General features: G+C 36.8%; 2 protein-coding genes across 2 annotated transcripts in view; one reads left to right on the top strand and one right to left on the bottom strand.

Moving 5' to 3' along the window:
• Positions 1–8,727, bottom strand: part of LOC140168040 (tRNA wybutosine-synthesizing protein 5-like) — a 39,011-nt gene extending 30,284 nt beyond the window's left edge. The window contains exon 1 of the mRNA XM_072191345.1: positions 8,651–8,727. The gene's annotated coding sequence lies outside the window, so the exon portion shown is untranslated. The remainder of the gene's footprint in view (positions 1–8,650) is intronic.
• Positions 8,728–8,784: 57 nt separating this feature from the next.
• LOC140168038 (D-beta-hydroxybutyrate dehydrogenase-like) lies at positions 8,785–22,459 on the top strand. The gene is made up of 8 exons (XM_072191343.1): positions 8,785–8,960; positions 13,295–13,468; positions 15,059–15,183; positions 16,046–16,168; positions 17,813–17,916; positions 18,845–18,917; positions 19,906–19,967; positions 20,726–22,459. The coding sequence occupies exons 2-8, from the start codon at positions 13,308–13,310 to the stop codon at positions 20,867–20,869; spliced, it is 792 nt and encodes a 263-aa protein (XP_072047444.1). The 5' UTR covers positions 8,785–8,960; positions 13,295–13,307; the 3' UTR covers positions 20,870–22,459.
• Positions 22,460–23,547: the final 1,088 nt, after the last annotated feature.

Below are 23,547 nucleotides of genomic sequence, written 5' to 3'. Positions count from 1 at the left end.
TTCCAAGTACTTGCAATGCAAAATTATGAAACATGATCTTCATCCATGGCGTTGTCTTTTTAAAGACGTTTCTTGTTACAGATAAATATTTCTACTTCTACATTGATACTGGAACAGGACCTGTTGAATAGGTATGAAAGGTGAATTCAAATTTGCCATCAAAGTGCATAATTTTATATCAAATTAAAGCCCTTGAGTAAAGAAAGCCAAAACTGAAAACATTTACATCTTATCAAAGATTGACTTTCATCAAAAAGATTTACAAAACAGCATTTCGGTAGTGTTTCTAGATCTTAGTCTCATGATGATAGCAGCTTTTCTATGTGGAATTGCTATCAAAATCTCTCTAAAATTCCATGTGCGAGTGTCTCATCACCATAAAAAATCATTTATTTGGGTCAAGTGAAGTATAGACAACATATTTATGTAGGTTTCCTTGACCTAGCTGTTCCTTTAATTCATGTAAATATGTATTGTGTTTGGGCCCCGGTCTAGGCGAATTTGGCTGACTAGCAAATGTGTTAACTAAAGGTTTGCCTCTCATACCTCAGGGCTGTCAACTTTTTGGAATTGCTTGGCATGAGACAGAGCCGTACCGTGATTTGTCGACTACAATGTTCATTTTGACCCATGAATGATTATTTGAGCCATGGCGTTCGAGAATCTGAAAAGCGGGTGGGGGTGTAGTAGGGACAATAAATTATTTTGACGATGCGTGAGATTTTACTCATTTTCCAGCATTTTGCGTGAGACTTACTACCTAGGAGTGAGATTTATACTACCTTGGCGTGAGACCGTGAGAAAGTGACCCAATGCATGAGACTCACGGCCAATGCTATGTCTGGTTCCATACGGTCGCATGTCACAAATAGGTCACCCAAAAATGGAGGGGCCGTAACATGAAAACGCTTTCTTCGCACTTCAAGTGTGGTTTATTCTAAAAGTATAATACCTATTGTAGAAAGTTTGGTGTCATTTTGTAGATAATTATGTTCTTTATCAAATACAAAAACCCCAAGTCAATTGGACAACTACTTTGAGAGTTATACTTCAATACGTAAGAGGTGTCAATGGAGGGGCCGGGGCGGGTGAGCCGGGGCGGGTGAGCCGGGGCGGGTGAGCCCCATACATGTAGGATTGTACACAAAATTGTGAAAATATGGCAAACTTCAAACCTTTGTATCTTAAAAAGTACAACTAGCATGGACCACAAATTGCACATATATCATCCTGGACTGTAGATCTACCTCAAAGTAGATCAACTGAAACAAAAGATGTAACTAATTAATTGCTTAATTAAATGCTAATTAAGACAGTGATATGAAGAGCTTATTTCCAAACCGTGTTAAGTCCACAAGGTTCACTTTGAAGAAAATCAGGAATTTTCTTTATGGCAATGAAAAAAAGTTTGATTTCTATAAAATTACATTGAAGTGAAGGTGACATATATTGGAGCATAAAAATATGTAAAGTTAAAATCTAGAGACTTTTTTATTTTTTTTAATGAATTAATTTGTTTTAAAAATAGCATGGACTTAACACGTTTTGACACAAAATACAATTTCTGGCATGGACTCAACACATTTTGACACAAAACATAGTATCTGTAACACAGAACTAACCATATATTTCTCAAACTAGTCTTAAAAGATAACAAATTTATTAAAAACATACAAAATGTTATTCTCCCTACTATAAAACACAATTTTGCCACAAAACACCTTGCATCTCGAACCCCCTCCCGCCCATTTTTACCAAAATTCGACGTTTAAAATAGTTCAAAATTCAAAACTTAATTGTATTGCATATCTCAGAATTGAATTAACGTCATTTTCACTGACAATAAGTGATGACCTGAAATATCCACTTGTTTTACCACATTATCGAAATTTCCCCCTCCCCCATGCTGCCACCCTAATCTCATATTGACAGTCGTAAGTTTTTTTAAAAGTCTTTAAGTCCTAAGTTTTTTTATATACACCTTTAACTTTTAAATAATACCTTGAATTTTGATAATCATACAAAATAATAATATCAAAAACTAATTAACTCTACCACCATCCTCTAACATTAATTCTACCATCACAACCTCTCCCCATTCCCAACCTGTTCATGTATTTCTGGAGGTATCTATCAAATATTTAAGAATTCCCATACAAACTAGGCCTACTAAAAAAACCAAAAAAACAACAACAACAACTTTTTATTCAGACCAAATTCAGGTATACTAGAATGAAGACGCAAAGCAAGGCAGTGTTGTCAATCATGCAGAACTGAACTATTGGAAGCCCTATGCCATGCTACCTGCCTACAAGCTGCCCAAAAGGGCAGTGTTCGTGGACTTACACAGTTTGCTAACAAACTGGATTGGACTTAACACGTTTTGGAAAAAAATTGATACTTTGTGTGTCAATATTTGAACTTGACTAATTTTGTAAAAAACACAAACATTGCTGGATAGCCCTAGTTACTCACTACCCATTTTCATCAAAATCTCAATTTTGAAGGTGGGTAGACTTAACACGGTTTGGAAATAAGCTCTTCATATCTTACTGTACAAAGTGTGCGCGTAATGGTCCCGGCATTTCTAAATGGTCTATCTCTTGCCTGAGACACACTGCTTATTCAAAAGTACACATATTTTTAAGGAAATTTGATGAGGAATTCAATTATGCTATTAGTTTTAGTGCCAGACATGGAGGAAAAAAGTTTTGATTGATAATGTCATACAAATTGTAAAATTATTTTACAATTTTTGACCACCCTGTATGTTTAACGCAATGGATACCAAACTTTTCTTCCTAATTTGTTTGAAGGGCCCATGCAATGTCTTTCTGAATCCATATTTATTTTGAGCTAGTTAGCTTTCAGAAAAAGAAAATATGGGGTTTACCATGACAAGAAAGATGCTAATTTTGTTGATGTTCCACCCTGTATATTTTTTACCCACCCTGTATTATGATGTTATACTTTGTTGATTTGACATCCTTGTAATATAAGCTTTCCAGAAATATATACTTATAATGGTCTAAAATGTATTCATTAAAAAGTTGTGTTGAAATGAATCAAAATTGGTGATATTTTTATCACCTAACAGTATATGTTAGGCCGTATAAAATTAATGTTTTGGTTCTCGTCCACTCCCTCCTCAATTTCTGGGATTTCAGATTTTTTTTTTTTTTTAGATTTTTCAATTATTTTAGACTTTGGAATGATTTATGAATTTTTCATACATACAAATAAGTTTATTAGAGAACAAGGATCACTTCCAAGTCTTTTTGTGGTACTCTAGGGGGTTTATCCATCAGAATCTCACATTTGAAGAAAAAAAAAAAAGTGCCTCATCGTTTCCTCGAGCACCGTTGAAAAAAACCGAAAACTACAGACAATGCTGATTTTACACTGAAACAAAAAAAAAAAAACACCAAAAAACTAGAGCGGTTCTCGACTTGCGCGGTTCTCGGCATAAGCGTCGCCACAATGCCTCCACCTTGAGGCATATCATTTTAACCAGTGATGACCTCTGGGTGACCTTGGATGACCCTGGAATGATCTTCCAAAAATTTGACTCTAAATGTTGACTGTACCCACCAAGTTTCATGCCCATACGACAGTTTTTTGTTTTTTGACCTCAGATGACCCCAAAATGACCTTCCAAAATTTTGGCTCTAAATGTTGACTGTACTCACCCAGTTTCATGTCCATACGGCAGTTTTTGCTAATTTGACCTCAGATGACCCCTGCATGACCTCGGGTGACCTTGACCCACTGACCAATACAAACTTGTTCTGTCTAGGGTCAAGATGCACCCACCCACCAAGTTTGAGGAACGTGCGCCCCCCTGGCCTCCGAGAAAATGGTATTTTGCTTGTTACGCATAAATTATGCAAATAAGGTACTTAATTACCATATTTTGTGCTGAAAATCTAATCAGGTCAAGAACCTCTTGCCCTGCTACTCCCCACCAAGTTACGTCACTGTAACCCATACGGATCTCCAGATAATCTGTTCACAAGGTTTTTTTGGCTTGATACGCATCAAATACGCATAAATTATGCAAATTAGGTACTTAATTAGCATATTTTGCACTGAAAATCTAATCCGATCGAGAACATCTGGCCACGCTTACTTCCCACCAAGTTACGTCACTGTACCCCATACGGATCTCCAGATAATCTGTTCACAAGGTATTTTGCTTATTACGCATATTACGCATAAATTATGCAAATTAGGTACTTAATTACCATATTTTGCGGCGAAAATCTCCTATAATTTGAAGACCCCAATAACCATCCCTCCACCAACTTGCATCACTGTACGTCTTACCAGTTCTGAGAAATTGCACTGCAAGCTCGGACGGACAGAGAGACAGACAGACAGACAGACAGACAGACAGACGGACAACCAGGAAACATAATACCTCCGGTGGAGGCATAAAAACACCTCCCTCCCTCATCAATTCATGAAAATCCTCTGGACGAGAACCAAAATATTAATTTTATACGGCCTAATACACAAAAGATGACCAATTCATGACATGTGACCACACAGCAATACGCAGTATTGCTGTCTGGTTAGCAGGTACGAATAATTCATGGAGGCCGTGTAAAATTAATATTTTGGTTCTCCCCCCTCCTCCTCAATTTCTGGGATTTGTCAGATTTTTTTTTTTTTTTTTTAGATTTTTCAATTTTTTAGACTTTGGAATGATTTATGAAATCTTCATACATATAAATAAGTTTATTAGAGAACAAGCATCACTTCCAAGTCTTTTTGTGGTACTCTAGGGGTTTATCCTCAGAATCTCACATTTGAAAAAAAAAAAAAAAAAAAAGGGCCTCATCGTTCCTCGAGCACTGTTGGAGAAGACCGAAAACTACTGACAATGCTAATTTTACATTGGAAAAAAAAAAAACAAAACAAAAAAACACCTCCCTCCCTCATCAATTCATGAAAATCCTCTGGACGAGAACCAAAACATTAATTTTATACGGCCTAATAAAATTGAGACATCAGAGCCGGTCAAACACTGAGGACTAGCCTACATCCCGTATCCTACTATCACTCAAACAAGCAAATCTCTTCACGAATTCACTCACCTTGCGATCCTACATCGTCATTCGTCAGTTGAAACAAACATCTAAGTTTCGAAAAACAACTTTGTCATTCCTCAAAACTACAAGTAACTTCATTAATAAAAAATTGAAATCCTACTATTACCCGTTATTGAAAATTTTGTTCGATTTATGCCAACCAAAAGAACGGACGAGTCGAGTTCAGTTGACCAAAATGGTATCTGCTGCCTCCTGTCACCTCAGATATGACGTCAGTATCAAGCTGCTTATTAAATATTCATGAAAAGGTCACAATTGGTGGATCGGATTGGTTGAAATCAACGCCACGTTTTTGACCTTACAGGGGTCAGAGATATATTCATTCATGTATGAAAACAGCGAAGCGGATATAGTATCATCACCGGGACTGAGAAATGCAACATTTTCGATGTTTGTACCGGGGAATTTCAGACACAGAGACTCCGCGGAGATTTCTACAAATTCGTCCAAAGGTAACCAAAGGTTGGGGATCGCATTTTTAACTATCACTAAATGTTTCGGAATTGAGGTCGGCTAAAAAGTAGACAGTTTCGGGGACTGTAATTGGTGTGGATGTCACATTTTGAACAGTGAGCGATAAGTGACCAATTTGACGTTCAACACAAGTGTTTATCTTTACTCAGGGTAGGCCAATGCGTGAGAGATGACAGCCCTGCATACCTATAAATAATATGCCTTAATTATATGATGGTCACGCGTCTTATGGTGGGACCACAAAATACCTGGTGGCGTTACATTTTTCTCTCCTCTTTCTGATTTAACTTGTTGTCACTAAGCTATTCTTAGTCCAATTGCATCAAGTTTGGGCTCATTATACAGCTTGATTATTCTAATTTTCAAATATGTTTCACAATTGGAATTCAAATTTGTTTAATTAGTGAAAAATATTAAAATGTTAACGAAGGTAAACCTGGTGGATAAGTGGTAGAGGATAAGTGGTAGAGGAGTATGTACAATCTCTATGGCAAATGCTTTGAAGACATGATATCTTTTTGAATTTTAATTATATCATTGTCAAATTGTGTGCTATACATGCAAATCATACCTCAAATGAAAGCTTGTTTATTCATTATTCATATTCGGCTATTAATTTTATCTAATCGTGTTTACAAGAATTCACTGAGAACCGCAAGTCACAAGAACCACAATTTTTTCCTATTCACTTACACACAAATGCCAAAATTTTCAATCACAACATGCGTTTTGGCTTTCAATTGTTGTATCTTGAGAATTATACACCCTAAGATAGAAAAAGTATACATTTTTGGACAGCTTTTTACCCCAGGAATCTAAATATGCAATTAAAATAAATGTAGGATACACTCTAAAGAAAATATTTTCAAAAATGTAATCAACATTTTGTGCATGAAGTTACGTATATTTTCGCACCCTGTATCACCACTTTGGTCAATCATAACATAGCAAAAGTATACATTTTATTAAAGCTCATAGTGTGGCCTGTCACAAAATTAGATTTCATTTGAGGTATTCCATACCAGTAGCAAATGCAATAAATAATCAATTTACTAGTAAAATTTAATTTTTTCATGATATCACCCTATATATTTTCTTACGCACCCTATATACCAACTTCAATTTTGCATAGTTGGATTCCTTGGAACATAAGCTTTCCAAAAATGTATAGTTTTGCTGGTGTGAGATGTATAGTTTTAGATATGTATCAATTTTAGTGAAAAGGAAGACAAATGATCAAAATCAGTGCTTGTAACGCAAATGTGCCCCACCATCATGACCATATGTAGGTATGCTAGTAGGTGAATTCAAATTTGCCATCAAACTGCATCATTTTATATATCAAATTAAAGCCCTTGAGTAAACAAAGCCAAAACTGAAAACCTTTTTTTCATAGCACTTTCCGTAGCAAAGTTACATCTTGTCAAAGACTGACTTTCATCAAAAAGATTCAGCTAGCAAAATTCCTAAAACGGCATTTCGGGGTGTTTCTAGATCTTAGTCTCATGGCGATAGCAGCTTTTTTTAATGGAACTGCTATCAAAATCCTCTAAAATTCCATGTGCGACTTGATTATCACCATAAAAATCATATATTTGGGTCAAGTGAAGTATAGATAACATATTTATGTAGGTTTCCTTCACCGACCTATTCTCGAAAAAAAAATTCAAATTTCTATGTAAATATGCATTGTGTTTGGGCCCCGTCTCGGCGAATTTCGCTGACTAGCAAATGTGTTAACTAAGGTTTGCCTGGGATATACCTGATCTCATGTACCAATACCTTGTGTATTGGTACATGATTCGGCGGGGATACTTCAGCAATAGCGAATAAGTGGTCGTTTTTTACTCTTTTCAAAACGTCACATGTACACCAAATACAGCCCCCGAAATGGTCTACTTTTAGCGTGCCTTAACTCCGAAACAGGTTAGTGAAAGTTAAAAATGCGATCCCCAACCCTTTGCTTAACTTGGACGAATTTGCAGTATTTCCCGCTAGCAAAAAAAAAAAAAATGTCCGGTACTTGCCCGGTACAAACATAGAAATGGCCACATTTGCTTCAGTCCTGGTATGAATATTTCTTCCGTAATCCAATGGTTCCAACGTGGGCATCACGATGATAGTCTCCTACACAACCAGATTGTGTCGGCCTGACGCTCGTCGATTCTAAAAGTGAGGACAGCGTGAGCTCTTACCTGCGTAAAAGTCTGTTCGACAAAGGCAATAAGGATGATTGACAGCGCCGTTCATTGGGCGGAGCCATTATATTACGTCATGACAGCAGACAGGTTGCGCTGTTCTCTGACCTTGACTGTTCGTCACGTAGACATACCGTGACCTGGGTACACGATACAAAGCTGGGGGATGCGACTGCGGCCGCCATTTTGACACGCGGTATCTACTCTTCAGAAAAATTACTTTTGGTGACGTTTTATATCAAACAATTTTCGATAACGGATTTCTACTAGGATTTCAATTTTTTATTAATGAAGGTGCATGTAGTTTTGAGGAATAACACGGGATGTTTCGAGTTTTATTTCAACTGGTGGTGTAGGAAGGTGAGTGAATTCGTGAATGAGGCCGGGGATTGAGGTTTCGTTGTTTCAACGATCCGATAGTAGGATACTGAAACGTAGGCTAAAATGTCTAATGACGCCATGTTTACATGAAAACATTAGCTGTTGCGAGGTCAGTGTCGTTGAATTCGTTACCTAAATTCCTTTCAGGATATTCTGATTTCACTTATTTATGATGTTTACGAAAATTCACCATATAAACTCAAAAGTGTGAATGCAAGCTGTTATTGCTGACAATAGAAACATTGTTGCAAGGTCATTAAAAACAGGTATGTATTACAGACGTACTTTGGCCGAAACGAGATACAGGCCAGTTAGGCAGTCTATGCCTGGGATACCTACCATATGACACATGACCTGGTACAATTAAGCTTAAACATTTTGGATCAATTTTGCAAACTCCTTGGGGCTAATTTTAAAGTTATTTTTAATTTAGATTACTTAAGAATATATTGGAGTCAAAAAGTATCGACTTGACAAACTTACCTGCTAATTAAGAGAAATAAATGAAACAAAACCAGAAAATGCTTTCAAAATTCAACTTCCTAGTTTCGCATGCAAACATTGCCTACGAGCTGCCCTTACCAATTGTAGTGCGCACGCGCAGTTTGCAGCAAAAAACGAAAATAATAGCTGTACGGCACTCTGTGCTGTGGCTTGTCGGACTGAATTCTTCTATAAATGAGTATTCTGCAGTTGAATATTTGATTATTTCATGTTGACAAATATCTCTAGAACTAAGGAATTGAAACTTGTCCACTTTCCTTCATTAGATGTGAAAGTAAAGAGTTTTTAGGTAAGCTTACATAACATGCACGAACCCGCAACCTCAAATCGTGCACTTGATACTTGATAGGTGACTTCCATAAAAGCATTATCTGCTGTCCCGGAAGCTGGCAACAATGTGCATGTGGTCCAAAGTGCAGAAAATTAAATGCTGAAGAAACTTAAGGTGCGGTGTGGTTAAAAACTATATGAGTTGCTGTCTACCAACTCTTGCCGGAGGCTGCTGGCTGCAACTGCCTGATGAAGGGCATCGCAGCTAAGTTGAAAGCCTCTGGTGATGTTGCAAGCACAGCCTGGGTTGGGAGCAAATTCCACAATGGTATGACTCGTGGGTAGAAAGAATATCTATAAATATCAAGGTTGGTCTGCAGATGGTGGTATCTCAGTTGGTGCTGCCCTCTTCCTGGTCTTGTGTTGGGTATAGGGGTTCCACACGGCTGCGGCATACTCTACTTGGGGTCTAACTAGGCACTGGTATGCCTTCTCCTTTACAGTGCGATCACAGGGTCCAAGATTACGCCGAATTAACCCCAGTGTTCTTGATGCCTTGGCTCTGATGTTTGTTATGTGTTTACTCTATGTTCAGAACATCATACTAATTCACTTTCCCAATGGACTACCAAAACATGCCACCTTCGATGTACAGCTGTAATTTTCTCCCAAATATGTTTCACTAACCATTTCATGTTTGCTCAAGCTTGACCAGCACATGGTGAAGAATTTATAGAATCCATTTTCAACATGTATGTTCCTTCAAAATGACAATTTCATGTCAATATTCCCAGCAGCAGCTTCCTAAATGTCCAACTTTCATGAATTGATCAGAGATGTTATCATAGCATGTTCTGACCTTTATGACAATGTGCTTGGCCAAGCCTCCCAATTGCCATATCAACTCCCAACCACACTCATTGGGAGATGGCTTCTTCCCAAATGCAGGATAGGATGTTTTTTCCATCTCATTCCTTGCACTGGCTGACCTATTCTTCAATACCATCTAGTGCAGAGAATAAGAACTATGCCTCAATATGATGATAATATGCACACATGTTCCAGATAATGATGCAACATTGCACACATCATTGCACATGCATGGCATGCTATGTCTTGAAATACCCTCCACTCAAGCATGCAAGCATTAACCAATGAGGAGTTAACATGTTGGCAATTTAGAAAGGGTTGCCATTTCATGCCTTTCTGCACACATTGGGGTGCTATGGATTAAATGCTCTGTGGACACACAGTTACTTTTTTATTGCTTGCACTGCCTTGGGCTGTATTGAGGTGTAATAATTGGAAATCATGATTTGGGGTTATGTTTTGGAATATACATTGAACATATACAGCTGAAATTTGACTGTGGATATTTAAACTTTCTTGAACAAAGTGAGTACAAATTGGGGATCATATTTTTCAGACATGGAATAAGGACTTTTAATGCAAGTTGAAAGTGGTAGGTATACAGGAATTTTTATAACTGGTGTAGTTATCATGTTTTGAAATATACACTCTTTGACAGCTCTCTCCGTGCCTGTTTGAATGCCTGGTAATACCATGTACCCATACACTAGGTATGGGTACATGAGACCAGGTATATGTTTACTCCAAGTTAAATCAGATGAGATGGTGACGCCTAAGTATTTGGTAGACGGTTCCTTGGGTATTGTGTCTGTGCCTACTGAGTATTGGTAATCAAGTGGCTTCTTCTTCTTGGTGATCGCTGTCTATAAGCTTATAATTAGTCATGTTAGTTATAAACACAAACCGTTCAAACCCAAGGGAACGTCTAGTACAAGGAACTTTTACGATGTCCTCATTCACAAACAAACTGATACTATCTGTCCATCGTATAAGGTTATTGCCGTACGATAATGTGCTGAAGGAATATTACACAGTCAAGAATAGGCTCCGTCATTTTTGTGTTATGATCCCTCCCAGTCTCCCAAAACATCAAAAGCGTTGCACGTTTACTTACTTAAGACTGTCCTTTTTCATATAACGCAGACAAAGTAGGGCCAAGCTACCTAGAAATGGTCAAATTTTGGCAAGAAATATCTCTGTGTAATCCTATGTAAGTCCCATATCACATCGTTATCGGCGATCGAGGTTTTTTTTTTCTTCTGAAGTTTGGCTGGTACCCACCAGCGTCATGCATGTGACGTGACACAGCTAAAATAATCGACCGGAAATCATGCAGGGATCATTAAAACGTCAACAACTTTCAAAACACAGAAAGCAGTAAACTTAATGGCGAGCGGTCCGAATTTTGAGCCATACAAGTTTACGTGGTGAACTAGGGAACGTCCATTAATATTATGAAATGGGAAGTCACCACTTGACTTCGATTATCCGGTGGTATCAAGAGCCACTATACATGTAGTTGAGTACCATCACAGTCTGCTGACATTAGTACCATCTAACTAAATTTAAATTAATTCATGAATGATAAATAAATGGAAGTTTATAAATTATATAAACAAATAATATTTTCTCAAGCAATGTCCAATAACATTTTTTTCATAGCACTTTCCGTAGCAAAGTTACATCTTGTCAAAGATTGACTTTCATCAATTTTTCAGCTAGCAAAATTCCAAAAAAAAGCATTTCGGTGGTGTTTCTAGATCTTAGTCTCATGTTGATAGCAGCTTTTTTAATGGAACTGCTATCAAAATTCCTCCAAAATTCCATGTGCGAGTGACTTATCACCATAAAATATCATATATTTGGGTTAAGTGAAGTATAGACAACATACCGGTATTTAAATGTAGGTTTCCTTGAACGGCCAGTTCTTTTATATTTCTATGTAAATATATGTATTGTGTTCTAGGTGAATTTGGCTGACTAGCAAATGTGTTAATTAAGGTTTGCCTGGCATACCTACAATGACCAATGTACATGATTGGGAAAGGCTAGTATAATAATATGGTGCTCTAGCTTTGAATTTGCACATGATAGTTACGCATTTGATGCTAGAATCCATTGCTATTGTTATTCGGTCAATCATCATTTTTGTATTTTTTGCCACAGATGTTATTTATTCTGTTGTTTTAAAATGTTGAAATTTTGATGCAAGGTATTTCAATGAGTCAACTGTATCATTTGAGCAAAGGTTGCCTATTTTGAACAGTCTAAAATTTTGTTGAAAAGCAATTTTAGCAAAATGTGATCACCCGTCGCGATCGGCTGTGTTTATACTATAGATAGCCTCGAATGTGAAGCTATCGGTGAGCAAATTTGTGGCTAGACTTCTTGATCAGTTAAGAATACACTCAGAAGCAATATCAAGCAAATGTTTCAGAACCCTTACAGACTCCCAAAATCAAAATCATCAATGTTGCACATAATGCATGTACTCAACATGCTCAAGACTGTCCTTTATCATTACATGTACACACACAAAGTTTGGTCAACTTGCCTTGAAAATTTATGTGGGGAACTATAGACATCATGAGTTAAATGCAAAATGCAAGAAGCCTGCATAAAATATACATCCTGTGAGGAGATTAGGCTAATGAAAGTTGATTCCTAGTTTCCTGTCACCTACCCGCATCACCTTTTCAATTTGACCTAAACTTTCATTATTTTCATAAAAACTACCTGAAAATTAATCAAAATTGAAACTCTCAAAATGCCTGACATCCTCTGCTGATCATAATGGATGTAGTAAATAATGGAAATTTAAGCATTAACTCATCATGTTTCTAGTGATTACAAAAATTGCAAATTTCTTTTCATTTTAATAAAAACAAATTCAAATCTTTTCTCAATCTGTTGCAAAATGTCTGTAATGATGATCTAAGCATTAATACCTGTTGTGAGATGGTCTTTCATCAACAATATGTAATAGCCGTATAAAGAAAAATTTTGACAATAATGAAATTTTCCAAAATAATGAATAATGAAATCATGACCTCATATTTCACTGAAAAAAATGTGACGGGAAACTTATCATTTCATTAGCCTTATGCAGTATCCACTGGAAGCAGAAGAAGCTGCAATTGGTTACATTCAAATCTTTATACTGCACTAAAATTGCTCAAATGATACCCTTTGCATATGCGGTAAGTACCATTTACCATGGTGCTGTTTACTGTCTAGTTGCACTATATCTGGTTCCACACAATTGATATACTTTCTGAGAAATTCACCCTCCCTAAAAATATCTGCTGCTTCCACTGTTAAATTCCTGCAATGAAAGCTACCTCATCACTTCTAGTATTTATTATACAGCACCTAGTCTTACAGGTCTGAACTTTATTGATGCAGGCAGAGATTACTGAATGCATTACTGTGAGTATTTAATTTAATACAAAATAATGGCCACATATATTTTTTTAATTCTAGATATTGAACCATCATGGCTGCCTCCCTAGCATCACATATTGCCTTGGTAACAGGGTCAACCAGTGGAGTAGGATTTGGGATAGCCAGAGCATTGGCCAGCAGAGGAGCAGCCATTGTACTCACAGGACTAGGAGATGATAAACTTATACAGGAATGCCAACAGTCAATCAAAGAGTAAGATTTTGATACCACTTTGGATCAACCCAGCAAATACAAGATATTTTAAACATTTGTCAAACATTTGTCAGTTATTAGACTGTTAGACAATGTGAATTAGGAACATGTTTGCAAACATTCCATATCAAATCATTTTTTAAAGGTTATCAAAACTTTGTAAGATATTTTTGCATAATAATTATTAAATTGTGTTTTTGGTTTTTTTCAACACTAAATAGCATTTTGGTGCAATAACTGTAACATTTTGAACAATTCCTACAAAAAACAAAGTTTTTAACTCGCGTTTTAGTGACGTTTCACCAATATACTCTGATCAGCTCTTAATAGGCGGGACTCATTACATAGTGGATTGATACAGAATGGCGTACACACAGCTAGGCACAGCACCTGCGCGAACTGTGCTTTGCGTTTTGCGTGAATGACGCATGCTTTTGTGAATTTACGCGTTCGTAAGTTGGAATTTTATTGACTCGCGCAGTAACAAAAACCGCATAATTCCCACCTATTAAGAGCTGATCATAGTATAGTGGCTTCATCAAACTGGTAACTCATCAGCTCACACATCTGACTGTTTCCTTTTATGTGTAACAGGAGGCACCGTAGAGGGTGTGATGAGTTGGTCAAAGATGTTGTTGAGTGTGTAAGGACGAGGGGCCTACACCCGGGGGGGGCACTCAACTTAAATTTTGGTAGGGGTGTGCGGCGCGGAGCGCCGAACTTTGGGAACTTTGGGAACTAAGAACTGATTTTCGGGCAAAATAGGGGCTTGAAGAACTGAAATTAGGGCCAAATTATAGGCTGTTGAGCTAAAAATTTCTAAATTATTTCCAAATTTGAGCTTAAAGAGCTACAATTGTTAGAGTTTGAGGCTCAAAGAACTGGAGCAGATCCAAATGTGGGGCTTAAGGAACTGCCGGAGAGCCTGAAAAAGGGACCCTTGAGCGCCGCACATATCCGTACCACCTTAACATGTGAGTGCCCCCCCCCCCCCCGGGGCCTACAGTCAGGTGTGATGAGTTGCCAGTCTGATGAAGCCACTAGTGTAGTGTAGTGGAGAAACATTACTAAAATGTGAGTTTAAAACATTGTTTTTTTGTATGAATTGTTCAAAATGAACAAAATTTACAGTTAAAATCAACATTCGTAATGAACTTGATCAAAGATCATGGTGCAATGTTTTGTGTCAACTGTTAAAATGTGTTGAAAACTTTATTAAAAAATTTTATAACCTTTATATAGCTGACATTTCAACATTTTCTGGCAACTTTTGCACCTTTTTGAAAATGTTATGAAAATGTTGGATAATAACTGAGGATAATAACACTAAATAATTATTGGTCAGGGGCTGTTGAATTTTATTATGAAATGTACTGGAACCCCTTTGGGAAAGGGGAAGGTTTCTTCCTTCACACACAATGTAGGTAGGGAAATATCCCAAACTCTTTCACAGATCAATAATACCTTCCAAGTTTGTGTGTGTAACAGCTACTAAAAAATGATCTGATTTGAACAGTCATTGTCTGCTGTAAGTTTATTTTGTTAAATTAATATTTTTTATATATATGCCATACGGTATCTTTCTTTCAGTGACTTTGATGTACCAGTTAGTTTTGTACCAGCAAACCTATCAGACCAACTTCAAGTTCACAAACTAGCACAGACAGTGATCAAAGATCATCCTCCAGGTCCAGATATATTGGTCAACAATGCAGGTAGGCAGCAACAAAAAACCCAACATATTTCAGGGCCATTTGGACTCTTAGGTCTATTAAAATCTACCAGCCGCATCAATTTTGATGGACTTTTTAGCACCTCATTTTTAAGGGGGCTATAATTTTCTTCAGAAGGGGGGTCCCAAATTTACAAAAAGTTGACGTTAATAAAATTGCAACACCCCTATTTCGGCAACAAACTTTCATGACCCCCATCACCGATATACACCTTACCCCTAAACAGGTTAAAATTGTATTAAAATCAGTCTTTATTTGAATAAAATAATACACTATCAGTGGTCATCTTGTGATTCCCTACATTTTGGTCATCAAAAAATTTATGACCCCCTATTTTCTTTCCAAAAATTAATGACCCCAGTATATTTGGGACCCACCCCCTTCCGAAGAAAATGCCAGCCCTTCCCATGCAAATGTCCTAGTAAAATCGGAGCAAAATATGCTTGTCCCCTCTATATTGTAATTCATTAGCTGTGTCCATCTTACACATAAACCCAAACTTGGCTACTTGAGTGTGCATGCCTTCCTCACAGTGAGTTTGGGGCCTCCAAATTTTGGACTGGTAAATCTGGCCCTGCCTAAGTGCACAACATGTTGACACTGCAGGCACATGAACCTACGACCTCAAGCTATACCCTTAGCTGTGCCACTGTGCCCCCCTCAGTTTATTGTCTGTTTATATTGTATGATTATTAAAATATTGGGCATGTCATTTCTAAATTTTGTAAAAATGAAACATAAAATTGTTTGATGTATAATAGGCCCCTTTGGCTTTCCTCCATTTCACACTGTTTATTGCTATGTTGTGAATATTTTGAAATTAATCTGATTTATTTTGATACAGGTTTTGTGCATGTTAGTCATGTAGAAAGTCACCCCATAGAGGTTTGGGATCAGCTTCTAGCGGTTATGCTGACAACGCCATTCCTTTTGACAAAATATCTGCTACCGGGAATGAGAAGAAAAGGTAAAGTATTGGAATGATAATACGCATCGTCTATCTGTCTATCTGTCTGTCTATCTGTGTGTCTGTCCGCCTATTTTCTCGGAGACTAGGGGTCGCACGTTCCTCAAACTTGGTGGGTGGGTGCATGTTGCCCCCATACAGATCAAGTTTGTATTGGTTAGTGGGTCAAGGTCACCCGAGGTCATCCAGGGGTCAAAATAGTAAAAACTGTTTTTCTCGGAGACTGGGGGTCGCAAGTTCCTCAAACTTGACGGGTGGGTGCGTCTTGACCGGGACAGAACGAGTTTGTATTGGTTAGTGGGTCAAGGTCAGCAGAGGTCATCTAGGGGTCAAATTAGTAAAACTGTCATATGGGCATGCAACTTGGTGGGTAGATGCATCTTGACCTAAGACGGAGAAAGTTTGTATTGGTTAGTGGGTCAAGGTCACCCAGGGGTCATCTGAGGTCAAATTAGTAACAACTGCTTTCCGCCTATTTTCTCGGAGACTAAGGGGTCGCACGTTCCTCAAACTGGGTGCATCTGGACCTCAGACAGAACAAGTTTGTTTCGGTAAGTGGGCCAAGGTCATCCAGGGGTCATATGAGGTCAAATTAGTAAAAACTATCGTATGGGCATGAAACTTGGTGGGTACAGTCAACTTTTAGAGTCAAGTTTTTGACGGTCATTTTGGGGTCATCCGGGGTCACCCAGGTGTCATCTGAGGTCAAAATAGTAACAAATGTCGTATGGCCATGAAACTTGGTGGGTACAGTCAACTTTTAGAGTCAAATTTTTTGACGGTAATTTTGGGGTCATCCAAGGTCAAATTACTAAAACTGTCGTATGGGCATGAAACGTGGTGGGTACAGTCAACATTTAGAGCCAAATTTTGGAAGGTCATTTTGAGATCACAAGGGGTCATCTGAGGTCAAATTAGTAAAAACTGTCCTATGGGCATAAAACTTGGTGGGTAAAGTCACCATCAGCCAGGTAATCGCGACAGCCGAGAACCGCCAAATACGGGTAACCGCCTAGTTGGAATGATTAGCTGTAAAATGCAAACAGAGAATGTGTATATTACCATCTTTGGGCTATTCCATTTCAAATCCCTATACCCCCTATGACCTTAATTTCCCACACAGGGAGGTTGCATTTCAAATGGGATTACCTGAATGTGCGACTCCTTTGAAATCTACACTCCCTGTGTGGGTATTAAGGTCATGTCTTCCACAGGGATGTATGAATTTCAAATGGAATAGCCTTTTTTATGTAACTCATGAAGATAAGGTAGTATACTATTGGATTGTTTGACCATGTACATTGACTTTGATTATAGTGCATAGTAAGGTAAAATAAAGAGACAAACCCCACAGGTCGGAGTACCCATCTCTCTTTCAAAGCGATTGAGCCAGACTCCGCCATCAAAATGTTGTTGCTGGGAATCGCTACACCTATTCCACAGCGAGTCTGTCACCTTCCCGGCATTCAATAAAGCCGGTACCCATTGGTCCTCACTAAAACAGGACGACCACACATATTGCATCAAAGAGCAATTACTACATCAATGAACAATGCCGACAAACTGTTTGGTGTGACTTCAAATGGCACAAATTTTTACACCATTGCAAAAATAGTCATAATTTTCTTTTTATTTTGTTAACAGAATGGGGTCGTATTATCAACATCAACTCATGCCATGGTCTTGTTGGTACGGCAGGGAAATGTGGTTATAGCGCTGCTAAGCATGGCCTTATGGGATTGACAAAGGTGAGTCAGCTCTAAATCTTGAGAAATTGTCAGGATTCATTGTGAGAATGGGCATGGATACAGGTATATGCAAAGGTGTGCAAAATGCAGGTAGCAGGTCTAAGCTAGAGATTAGACCTGCATCAATAGTGTAACTGAACTCGGCCATTAGATACCCTTCATCTTGCTCAATTTTGCATTGGGATCACTTGCCCACCTAGCAGAGAACATTTTCTTTATAAACTACATGATTGCACAATTACATGTAGTTAACTCTGCTGGTGTCATTAATTATTCATATTTAGCACATTTTTGTCAGTTTTTTAGTCTCTACTGGTCATTCATTCTTTCATTCTGTCTTTATTCTGGTAAGCTCTTTCAATACATAAGTACTGGCCTCCCAAGAGGTTACTTTATAATGAAACAATGATTACAAAAGCATAAATGCAGTCAGAATGGGCATGCAGTCAAAACCACAGACCTAACCTAAACAAAAATGTAGCCAAATCATTGGAAAACTTGGAAAACTATAAAAAAATCAACAAAAAAAACCCCCAAACAATACAAATTGTATCTTGGAGCATGTTTTGTCTTGCATGATATTCTTTTTTTTCTCTCTTGCTTCTTTTTTTCTTTATAAAAGGGGTGGTCAATGTTATTGTCCTTTCAACCGTTCCCTCCATAATTGTTTTGATTAATCTGTCTTTGTAGCAAATGTATTTTGTCTGTTATTTTATTATTGATATAATGAATTGAAATTCCAAGCAAGAGGTTTTATGTGACAGGTTACTAAACAAGAGGTCTGTAGGGGAAAAACTTTACATCAAGAGGTTTTTAGGTGACATTTCCCAGGCTAAATGGGCTTTGTGTGAGTTTTGTCAGTTATTTCAGTGCACAAAATTATCAAAACTTGATTTAAAATGAAGTGTTCTCTGTTGATTTTACTTAGACTGTTGCCATGGATATTGCTGATACAGGAGTCACATGTAACTCCATCAATCCTGGAGTGGTTGATACTCAAAGTAAGTGTTATTTACACTTCCTTTAATTTCACTCACAGAACTTGTTTTTATTGAGAATTCTTTTTTCCCTTTTCCCCCCATTTAGTCCTATTAGTTTTTATAGGCTACATAGGAATTCCAATGAAAATGTACCACTTAATTATTATAAGGTAGCTTGAAATTAATTGTATTTGAATTGTTGCAGGGCTGAAGAAGGCTTAAATTTGGCACTTCCTCAGCTGCACTCTTTGGCAATTGAGAGATAAAAATTATCAGGGAAGTTGTAAGTTGTAACAGGCATGCTACTTGCATACCTGAATGTCCAGTTGTAAATTGCAGCTTTATAGATGAATTCTCCCCTAAAGGCACTCATCGAACTACAGATGAATGTATGTGCATTGAAATGCTAGTGGGCAAGTTTTGAACCTTAGAAACCTGTCCAATCTGGTCAAATAGGCTGAATCAAGAGTCAAATAGGCTGAATCAAGAGTCAAGTTAAAAAAAAACTGGTACAATTCTGGTTTACACTGCGCAAACTGTGTTTTAGGGTTAGGGTTAGGTTAAGTTTATAATAATTAGGTTTAGGATTAGGGTTAGGGTTATGATTAAGGTGGGTTAGGATTAGGGTTAGGATTATAATTAGGTGAGTCAGGGTTATACTTGTGCGCAGGATAAACCAGAATTAATCCAAGAGTGTTAGCCCTAGTGCTGAAATGTTGGATATTTGGAATGATCTTGGCTGGAACAAGATTGGGTGGCAGTTGATTGGGTAATAATAATTTTTTTCAGTACCTGTACACAGTCTACCATTGTATGAATCTGAGAATAGTAGTCTCAGGTATGAATTACATTCTTATTCAGTGTAGGAAGCTATATAGATCGTTCTGATGGTCGGGGGATACAGTATGCCAATTTTGAGTGAAGTTACTTCTTCTGGGTTGCCTATTTGAGGTTGAGTATTGCCTTGCTCAGGAAACATTTTATTATTTGGTTCTCTTTATTATTATAGTTTTCAGGTCTTCAGTTGATAAGCTTGTAACAGAAAAAGGAATAACCAAAGAAGCAGCAGAAGTAAGTAAAAAATATTCTGAATATATTCCAACCAGAGGCTAAATTCATGTAATATCAGCTGTACCCTTGTGAGAAGTCTTTCCCCCTCTTGCCTCATTCGATCAGTCTGTTTGTACACCCCACCATGATCCCTGGGTATTATGTGAGATCGGTGTTTCAATACTGAATGATCTACACCGGTATAACTGTTCCTAACACTAACAGTTACCATTGGGCTAAAAGAGAGAGAGAAAAAAAAAGAGAAATGGAAAAATCAGAAGTACAACACGGAAAATTACATTTTTATGATGTGGCAAAAATTGTTAAAAGATAAGAGAAATAAATGTTAAAAACAATCATGAGTTGTGTGTGTCAATTTTTATGATAAAAATACTGTTTAATAATACCGAAATAAAGGTATATTACCTAGGCATGATCCCCTATATCCCTCCAAACATCGTAATAGTCGGCCTATTATCGTGAGAATATTCCAATCAGAGCATATTGATCGCGATATTGAACACTTTATTGTGACATTAATATCGTTGTTTATACATTTTAAGCTTTATTCATGACACGGATTTACAAATTTTACAACACGGAAAATAGATTTTAGAAAACGGTAAACTTCGGACTCTACCTAAAAGTCCACCCCTGTAATTCTATAATGATAACATACATTAAAATAGTGTATGGGTTTTGGGTGTGTCTTTGGATGTATCTGTGTCCATACATGTATGTTAGCAATTTCTGAGTTTTCTGCTTAATTACCTTTACAGATGGAAGTATTAGCCAAACAGCCCATCAAGAAGTGTACCACAGTGGATCAAATTGGTGAAGCTGCACTTTTCCTGTGTTCTTCTGCTGCCGACACTATGACTGGTGCTACTATCACTATGGATGGGGGCTGGACAGCTACTTGATGTGTCAATCAATAGATGCTTTATCAATCAATAACAATATCAGCAATATATTTTTGAAATGTTGTCAAAATGTCATTGTAAAATATTTTACAATATTTTAAACTTGCCACTGTAATTAATACCATCAGTAAATAGCTTTTTTATGAATACTTGTAACAGCAGTAAATAACCACTTCATCAACAGTCTGTTGAAGTAGCTATCAGCAGTAGATAGCTACTTCATCAATACCAATATCAGCAGTAGATAGCTACTTCATCAATACCAATATCAGCAGTAGATAGCTACTTCATCAATACCGCTATCAGCAGTAGATAGCTACTTCATCAATACCAATATCAGCAGTAGACAGCTACTTCATCAATACCGTTATCAGCAGTAGATAGCTACTCCATCAATATTGATATCAGCAGTAGATAGCTACTTCATCAATGACTGATATCAGCAGTAGACAGCTACTTCATCAGTACCAATATCAGCAGTAGATAGTGCTTCATCAATACCAGCAGTATTAGCAGTAGATAACTACTTCATCAATACCAATATCAGCAGTAGATAGCTACTTCATCAATACCAATATCAGCAGTAGATAGCTACTTCATCAATATCAATATCAGCAGTATATAGCTACTTCATCAATACTGATCATGTTTCCTCTTAACCATGTAGAAGATGAATACACCTCTCCAATGGAATGTCCTTATTATAGCAGCCAGATAAACATTTTTTGTGTTATTGCTATCAACTACAAAATACAGAAACAGTCTGGCCATATGTTCACCTTGCTTTAAAAGCCTGTGAACAAAATTGGAAGAAGAATATTTTTATGTACAATGAATTATGTTTAACATAATATATGTAAGGTATTCATGTATGTTAATACCAATGCAATGATATATTGCATTAAAAATGAAATTAAAATGTATTTTATGAGAGTATGGCTGTATATGTATTGAAATAAACTAAACTGAACTGAGCTGAACTGTCAATTTCTTTTCACAACCATCTCATACTAAATGTAGGACAATATGTGTCATATATTCATGGGCGCTTTATTTCATCATATTTTATTTTATTGATAATATAAGTTGATCTTACATTTTGGGTGACAAATTTAAATGACTATTTCCTTTTGATAAAGTGTCCTTATTTTTTCACAAATAGCACATCGACTGCTTAGTGCTAGAAGTGTGTAAGTGCAAATAGCTTCCCTGTGAACATTTGGCAATTTATACACAGTATACTGTACTCATCAAACACATGGTAGCTATTTCAGTTACTGCCTACGCTGAAATTTTCGCGGTGGTTTTATTTTCGCGAATTTCACAGATTAATATGTGCCCGCAAAAATAATAACCCACAAATATGTTAAAATGAAGAAATTTCTTATGTATTTTATTATAAGTTGCCAACAACCGCAAATTTAACACCTCGCAAAATTGTCATTGATAATTGAAACCGTGAAACTATCTGTACACGAAAATATTGGCGTATACCTCTGGCATTAAGCAGTCCACATATCCAGCAAACATAAAACATTTTACAGAATTTTTTTTTAAATGTTGGGTTATTTACATAGCGGGTTCAAAACATTTTAAAGCTTTTTTTGTGATCCTTGCATCCGCTTTTTATGGCATGTTTCATGAGATATCCACAATAAAAGATTATGCCCAAAATTTCAATTGATTCAGATTTTGCGTTTGTGTGTTATGCAAAATAAGTTCATTCAGTTAAGGGTAGACGAGGTATTGTTGGTCGAAGCAACCTAAAAATCGATTTTCATTATGTAAATCAATATATTATTGAAAGTTAACAACTTGATGTTTTGCAAAAGTTCATTCTACAAATCGTATACTTTGCAAACTTGCGTAATTTATTGTTGTTAATGAATTATATACGTTTTGCAAAAGTGTTGTTGTTTCAGCCCTCTTTACAACGTAACTCAAGAACCGCAGCACCTATAAAAGTATATCTATGATACTTTAATTCTTCTACACGCTCGCTATGAATTGAGCAATGCAGTTTTTGCCAAAGCTCACTACCATTTGTAAGATGCTGTGAACTACCAAATCACAACAGTTTAAAATAATTTATAACCTTAACAGAACATAAATACAAATTTGACATTGTTTTTGCCAACCAAAGCAAACTTCAAGATATATTTTGCACATAAAACATCAGGTAACCAAAGCTTTCCAGTGTTATGAAAATCTCAACTTTGTTTGAGAAAAGTGAGAAAGTTTGTTTTTTTTAAACTTGATGCGAAACATCCTAATGTTGACAAAATATTTGGGGAAAATGTTTCCCAAAATATATTTTACAAAAACATTTTGCCAATATTTTAAAATGTTGTTGTAGTGGTTTTCTTCTTTTCAAATAAAAGGTTGTAAAATTGTGTTCATGGCCTGCCTTTATATAGCCCAACTTGAACATTTAAATGTTATTAAAACATTTTCACCAAAACCAAAACATGTTTATAACATGATATATAAATAATGCTGGGTAATGTAGGCCTCAGTCTCACATCAGAGGCAGTGTTGCCAAACCTGCTGTTTAATAGCCCAATTGGGTGACTTTTAGATATTTTCCCTGTGACTTTCGGTAGTTTCCTGTCCTATAGAATATAGTTATAAGAGGAAAAATTCCCGGGGAAAAATTGGGCAACTTTTCGATTCTTTGA

This window comes from Amphiura filiformis, chromosome 13 (assembly GCF_039555335.1).
Source record: "Amphiura filiformis chromosome 13, Afil_fr2py, whole genome shotgun sequence".
In the NCBI taxonomy this organism is placed as follows: Eukaryota; Metazoa; Echinodermata; class Ophiuroidea; order Amphilepidida; family Amphiuridae; genus Amphiura; species Amphiura filiformis.
Note: the sequence above shows the minus strand (reverse complement) of the source record. Positions and strands in the feature narration are given on the sequence as shown.